Genomic DNA, 7558 nt, shown 5'->3' on the forward strand with positions numbered 1-7558 from the left:
AGAGATGACCCACTCACCCCCACCCCCAGGCTTCACCCCCTAGCGAGAGCGGAGAATCACTGAAAACGCGGCAGGAATGCAAAGGAGTCTAAGAAAAGGAGCTCTGTACTTGGCTCTCCTCTGTGCTGCTGTCCAGTGCCAAGCTGTGTATGAAGTCTCTTCACTCTTTCATGTCTCTCCATCTCCTTCTGTGCCATGTTTTGCCTGTGACCCACCTCTCTCCTACTCCTTCTCCCCATCTTTTCTCTTCTCTCACTTCCCCCTTTCTTTTCCTTCAACTCCATAGCCATCCTCCTCTCTCCTCTCCCCTTTTCTATGTCACCTCTTTCTCCAGCCCTTGTTTTTACCTTTCCTTCCCAGAGTACTGGGGGGTCCTCAGGCATGTTGAGCAGGGTCAGTGCTGTTCTGTCACCAGTTCATGCATTAGTAGGTCCCACATATAGCGATTGTCATTGAAAGGGCACGGCTCAGTGCTCTCACACTGTAGGGGAGCTGTGATCCTTTATGTACTTCTTAAACTGATAGTAACAGCATTTTACTTAAGATTTTAGCACTCGAGAAATGGAGACTAGGAACATTGGTCCCGAGATACTGCAGGCAGGCAAGTTCCCAGTGTGTTGCTCTGCGTGGGCACCTTGCTTCTTACCACCGACAATCCCCTGCTTTTCCAGTCCTGATTTCCCCACACTCAGATGTGCCAGGGCACCTGAATCCTGACCTGCAGCTCTCCAAGCTAAGTGCTGGCTCCACCCCTCTCAGCTCTGCCAGAGCACCTGAATCCTGACCTGCAGCTCTCCAAGCTAAGTGCTGGCCCCACCCCTCACAGCTCTGCCAGAGCACCTGAATCTTTCGTTATTGATTTATTTGTATTGTGAGAGCACTCAGAGTGCCAGCAATGAGCCCTTCGTGGGAGGTGCTGTACAAACACAGAACAACCTGTAACATGCCAGGTGCCTCAGCTCTGGATTCCCATTTGTGAGTTATATGAGGTGCTGTGATATGGACAAACCTCCCCTAGGGACTGGTTCAGTCTTCCATCACCTCCTACTTTTGGTCTTAACATATGGACTTGCCTGCTTGAAATCCTCCTTGGAACTGCATCAGTGTCCGAAGATTGTTTTCTGCTAGCCCAGCTCAGGAGTGCGAGGCTGCTGATAGTGGAAGGAGAGGGCAGGGGGGAGGGGGATGGAGATGGGGAACAACAGTCCCTTGTCAACCCCCAAATGCTGTGGTGTGGGACAGGCTCCTGTGGCACCTAGCAGGAGGAATCCCACATGCTGGGCTTGAACACTGGAGGGCCATAGGCATTGATTTCACTCCCTCGTATGGGGGGCCCTGCCCTTTGCTAAGTGCCAGGCAAACGATTAGCGTTGTACAAGCAAATGGGAACTGGGAAAACTCACTCCAAGACGAGTCCCTAGAACCATCCTAGCCGGGGCTCCGGGAACCCCCCGGCCAGAGCCCCTGAAACAGTTAAGGGCTGCACAGGCTCCCTCCCACAGGCGTGATCTCACCTCCCTCGTCTGCCAATCCCCGCTCAGCGTTACGGCAAAAGAGCCGGAGCCAAAGCTCCCCGCAGAAAGCCAGGGGCGGCCCGCGAGCTGCTAGCTGTGGCCCGGGGAGGCGGGCGCGAGCCGAGACAAAGGCAGAGCGTGTAGGACCCGCGTCTCTCCTTCCATTCACAGAGCAGCCCAGCAGTGGTGGCGCGGGGTCCTCCCACGCCCGGCTCTCCCTCCCTCCCCTTGTTTTGGCTGCTTTGCTTCGCTTGCCAATATGATGGGCTGCAAGTCCAACTCGCTGACTTGTCTGCAAGGAGGGAAGCCAGCGCTGCCTCTGGCCGCCACCACGGACTCCACGGCTACGCTCAATAAGCTGGCTCTGGCCACGGGGGGCACGGAGAAATCCTGGTACCGGTGCATTTTCCCCTTCGGCATCGTCGCCCTGGTCATCGGCGTCGCAGCGACGTGCATCACCTTCATCATCAATGGGCCGCAGATGGACATCGCCAAGGCGGTCTCGGTGGCCACCCTGATGTTCGGAGTGGGCTTGCTGGTGGCCGCTTACATCTGCTGGCGGGCCAAGCGGGAAAGGCAGAGGCAGCGGCAGCGAGAGGAGCCTCTCCCCTTAGAGCAGGGAGCCCTATGATGTGGGCCTGCGGAGGCGCGGAGACCAAACCCCAACCGGTAGACCCAGGCTGGTGACATCTCCCTTCTTCCTGCGCCCCATGGGGGAGGTGGGGGGCTCGGTGGGCCACACCAGCACTTGAGAGCCTGGCTCCTGCCTGCCCTTGTTTGCTGCCTGAGCCGAGCCATGTCACCGCCAGTCCAAGTGCAGCCCATGAAGGATTCCAAGTCGCCTCTGCAAGCAGCAGGGAGGCGCGGCTGGCGGCGCAGCAGACTCTCCCGACAAGCTCACTTTCCAGGAGCAACAGGCTCCGGGTGGAAGTGCTGGAACTAGCTTTAAAAAGGCACCGGAGAAAGCGGAGCTGCCCATCTCCGCGGCCACTCACAGCATTTCTAAAGAGCGGCTTTGTCTCGAGCTGAGAAGCGCGGCACTGGAGATCTGACACCCGCAAGTGACCTGGCTCCATCCAGCTGAAACTTTCCAAGAAGCTGCTGAGCTGGTGCCGAGGCACAGAACTAGTGCCCCCCCTATGTCTCTGCCTTTGTCTCGGGGCATGGGGGGAGGGGGCTGAAAGAGACTCGAAATGCTTGGACTGGTGTCAAAAAGACATCGGTCATACCTGGATCCCAGGCCCCCTTCTCCAAGAGAACCAGACGTCCCGGACCAAAGGCCATTACTGGATTTTCAAAAGGAATGTATGCGACGTGGGGAGTTCCTAGGAAGTTTTAGGGACAAGCAGACGCCATCTCTGTGTTTAGTGGAGACAGGGAGGAGCAGTACACTCAGTGGGCAATGGGAGGATGCAGTGAACCCCGAAGAGCTAAAGGAAAAGGGAGCACCTCTGATGTGGGATGGGAGGGTGGCAAGGGAGGCTGAAACTTGAGGTAGCAGGGTGGGGTGACCTCCTCTGCGGAGCATGGCTTAGCACCGAGAGGAAGGGCTGGGGCCTGGCTGCCATGCCCTCCTTGAGGAGCATGGCTGGGGGCACAGGTAGCAGGGGAAGGTCAGAGGAGGGCGTGCCCTCCCACTAGATGCATCACACAGTAAGAGAAGATACCAGGTTGGTCTGCCCTTCACTGTGGAGCAGGGCTGTGGCATACAGAGAAGGCTTAAAAGCACTGGATTTCTGCCCAGGGTGAATGTGTCTGTGCTTCACATTGGATGTCTCTCTGGCCCTCTGCTGGGCTGGCCCAGCGGCAGGCAGTCTGCACCAGCTATTTGAAACGAATGCATGATGTAGCTGAGCTGACACTGGATCCTAAACCATTTGGCAGGGAGGGGAGGCTACAGCTGCCTGCAGGAGCGAGAAAGCTGAGGATATCCTGGAGGAAGGGGGGCATTTGCTAACATGTTCAGAGTAGATCTTGACAGTGGTAGGAGAGTGAGTATAAAGGGGATATTGACTCCCACTGGTACAGAGCAGTGGCTAGATTGGGACCTGTAGCTGCAGTCGAAGGGGGCAGGAGGGGAAAGGTATTTTACAAACTTTTTTTGAATTAAGAAGCAAGGGACCCAACTCGAACCTGTAGGCTCACCGGTATAAATCCCTTTAATCTAAACCAACCATTTGTCTTCTCTCCCCATCACCCTTCTGGGAAGCACCTTCTGCCCCACACCCTTAGCCTAGTCTTTCACTCTGGTCTGGTGGGATCTCTGGGGCAGGGTCTGGCCAAACTGCAACAAGGAGGACCACAGTATCAGCTGCCCTTCTGCTTCCCATCTACAGAGGGGGTCACCCATCCTACACCAACCCCAGAGGGCACACTCCTTCAAACAGCCCACTGCAGACTCTTCCCTACAGAGACGTGCCAGGAGCTACAGAAAGTGGCTGCTCTCCTGGCTTTGCAGTAGCTAGAGCCTTTCCCCAAACACAACAAAAATGGAAAAATTGAACTAATAAGGACAGGAGCCTAGAAAGGGGGAAGGCGGGGCTAAGGAGAGATGGGGGAGGGAACCCATGGTGGCCTTCCTGTGCCTTCTTTTATGCTCCCTTCCCAGAAAATCTTCAGCCAAGTTATGTTCCTTTGTTACCTACCCTAAAGATGTTAATGATGGACAGTAGTGCAGGTTCCAGTGGGAAAGAGAGAAGACTGGGAAGAGGACCCTGCCTCCCCAGGGAGAAAAATTGTTCACCTTAGCCTCTAAGGATAGAACAAGAAGCAATGGGCTTAAACTGCAGCAAGGGAGGTTTAGGTTGGACATTAGGAAAAAGTTCCTGTCAGGGTGGTTAAACACTGGAATAAATTGCCTAGGGAGGTTGTGGAATCTCCATCTCTGGAGATATTTAAGAGTAGGTTAGATAATATCTATCTGGGATGGTCTAGACAGTATTTGGTCCTGCCATGAGGGCAGGGGATTGGACTTGATGACCTCTTGAGGTCCCTTCTGTCCTAGAATCTTTGAATCTGTTTTGCAAAAGCAGAGAAAGAGATGGTGAATTTTAGAAAGTCTGTCGTCTGTGGGTAGGAGGAGGAATGGAAGCCTGCTGGGTCAACCCCTTTTTGCTTGGCTTCCTCCCAAGAAGTGGACTGGCTTTCTATAATTAAGCTCCTAAAGGCATGTCTGCTTCCTCTCTTTCTGTACGCTGTAATCAAATAGCCCCCAACAGCCTAGTGAAATCCTTGGCATTTTCTGGGCTGCCGGACTGTGTGTGAACCACGTCTGCTCTGCTGATCTCTGGAGTGAGCAGCAGCTTTTAGGTTCAGATCTCTTTCCCAAAGTTTGAGGGTGTTCGGATGTGGGGTTCCAGTTTGGGCCCATTATAAGAGCTATAAAGTTTGGAACCAAATGTCCGCAAAGTTTCAAGGGGGTGTGGATTCACTGTCAGATCCATCTCTAACTGTGGCTTCATTCTGGTGAGATAAAAGGAGAGGCAGCAGAACAGTAAAGGGCAGTTCAAGCTTCTTCAGTGGGCAAGCTGCTGAAAGGTAGCAGGTGCCCTGGCCTCAAGCATTCCTACCAGGTACCATTCTTGCCTCAGCCTCTTCTTGCATCTTTAGGAGTGATCAGAGTGATGGTTCCAACTGCACCAGACTTTGACTGTACCAACCAGTGCCTGCTGCCTCCTACTCATCTGTGTGCAGTGCGCTAACCCTTCCTGGAGCTTGCAGGAAGAGAGTCTGGAGCAGCTCCCTTGCAAACTGGAGTGCCCCCAGCTGAGTGTGAGAGGCTGAGGCCCAGCCAGGGATGATGCAGGAGAACCTGGGCTCAAGTGCCTGGGAAGTACCACCCCAAGAAAGTGTGACTTGTGTGCTAAATGTCCCCTTTGTGCCCATCTGAATGTGGTGTTCTGAGTGGATCAGAATAGCAGTGTTCCATGAATGAATTTGCTTTTAACCCACTCATCCCTCTCCCACCCCACACACAGAGTTCAGGGAAATCCTAGACCATGTGACTATCCCTCCCCCACAACCTAACCCAGCTGGGAGTCCATATTTTAAAATGTTCATAAAATAGTGCCACCATCTGTGCTTGAAAACAAAGCCAGGGTTCTTCTGACACAAACTAACCCCAGGCAGGAACCCAAGAGTCTAGGTAGTGCAGCACCTGGGGTATGTCACACTGTGTGTTGATCTTGCCCACTTGTTCCAGGAGCACCTCGGAGAGCACACCCTGTGCATTAATTCATGTGCACGAAGGATGGAGCATCAGCCTTAAAGGCCTCTGATGCCACTGGGAAAATGTTCCAAAGAAGCCATTGGCATTAACCCAGGAAGTCAGTGAAGTGACAGTCACTTAAGTTGAGGCAGAAGTTGACCTCTGCCGCTTAGATGCAGTTCTACTTCTGTATTATGCCTTTTCTTTAACTCTAATAAACTGTGAAGCTCAAATCACTGTGAATGGCAGCTCTAGCTACATGCTCACTATTATTATTACTATTTTTCCTTGCTCTTTAGCAGTAAGGATATTTCTGCAAAGAGCGTTTGTGTTGCTTGCATGTTCATCTTCATTTGCTCTATATTCCTCCCGTTCAGAGCCACTCTTTTATGACGACATCCCAATTCTTATGTTGCCATCCGGGGAGATCATGGTTTTGACTGAGTTGATTCTGGCTGGCATTTCAAATTGTGACGAATTTGAGTTTTCTTTAAAAAATTCATTCTTTAACCCTTCTAGTTTCAGAGGAAGCCTTTAGAATATGACCCGATGCAGTGTTGTCTGAATCTGAGAAATGTGATTTTCATTAACTCATTTCCGTTAAATGTGAAGCCTTAAAACAACAATGTAAATGGCAACATTGTTCATTATTTTGCCCCTAATCGTTTCAGCAGAAACATGCAGCTGCTCTTGGGATTTTGGGAGGAGCCTGAGTAGAGTGTGTTTACCAAGCTGGCAGTTGTGCGGCATAGATGGTGTAGGAGCAGATGAACTCGCAAGCTTCTAAAGATCCATTTTGCCTGAAGTATCCTTGGTAATTTGAGAGCGCGCAAGAGACAATAACAGAGAGAATGGAGGCATTGTGAGCAGAACTGCTTCTAAATGGAATCAGTCCTGAAGTATTCTGGGCAGTCAGTGGCAAATTACTGGCTTTGCTCTTTTGTACTTCACACTCTTTCTGATCTTAAGATATGGCTCCCTAGTGCTGAATTTCCTCTCCCTTTCCACTAAAGGAAAAAAGACTGTCTTGAAGGCTGGAAGGAGGGGATCATTCACCTGATGAAGTGGAACAGTTCTTGTAGAGAGAGTGTGAGCTGGACCAAAAAAAGCCACACTGGCATTTCAGTATAAAAGATAAACATTTCCCCTCCTCTCTCTGCAATAGTTTTGTTCTCCTGAATGCTGGTGGCTCTTCCCCAGAGCTTTGCGTGCTGGGCTGTATTAGGCAGGGCAGGGAAACTTTCTCCCCTTTTGATGTGATGATTGATTTAGTGGCCACAATAATATGTGACTGGGGAGGTTTGTGTTAAGCACTTAGGCCTTCCAGTGTTTAGCAAAGAAATTGGAAGCTGGAATGTAAGGGGCATGTGACCAGCCCTAGGCATGGACAGTGTGATGGCACAGGTTCCCTCATGCTAAGGATGCCCTACTCACCAGGAGCTTGCAGGAGCTGTCTGGCTTGTTGAAATCTGTACTCTAGGAACACCCATCCCTGGGAATGGGGGAAGGGTGGAGCTAGTTGGTTCCCCATTTGGCTGGCCAAGAACTCCATCCCCATTGCATAGGTGCCAGTCACATCACAGAGGCTTGAGTGGCCAGAGTCCATGACTGACTGCGTCCCTTTGCAAGTGGGGGATTCTGCCTAGGGCCTCCCATGCCTGCCTTTGCACAGGGAGGGCCCTGTCTGGGTATTTTTCATGCAACCTCAGTCCATGTGAATCCCCTTCATTTCCCCATCCCTCAGCTGCACACGCATGCGTGTGCACACACACATACACCCTCTACCAGGAGCACTGGTACTGACTGCTGCTGGATGCATAGCTAGGGGGCTGGTTCT

The 7558-nt window shown here is 52.1% G+C and overlaps 1 protein-coding gene across 1 annotated transcript; it reads left to right on the forward strand.

Annotated features, from left to right (window-relative positions):
- The first annotated feature begins 1773 nt into the window (after window positions 1-1773).
- On the forward strand, window positions 1774-2145 carry LOC123344104 (transmembrane protein 100-like). The gene has a single exon (XM_044979893.1). The coding sequence runs from the start codon at window positions 1774-1776 to the stop codon at window positions 2143-2145; it is 372 nt and encodes a 123-aa protein (XP_044835828.1).
- Window positions 2146-7558: the final 5413 nt, after the last annotated feature.

The sequence above is a fragment of the Mauremys mutica genome, chromosome 11 (assembly GCF_020497125.1).
Source record: "Mauremys mutica isolate MM-2020 ecotype Southern chromosome 11, ASM2049712v1, whole genome shotgun sequence".
Classification (NCBI taxonomy): domain Eukaryota; kingdom Metazoa; phylum Chordata; order Testudines; family Geoemydidae; genus Mauremys; species Mauremys mutica.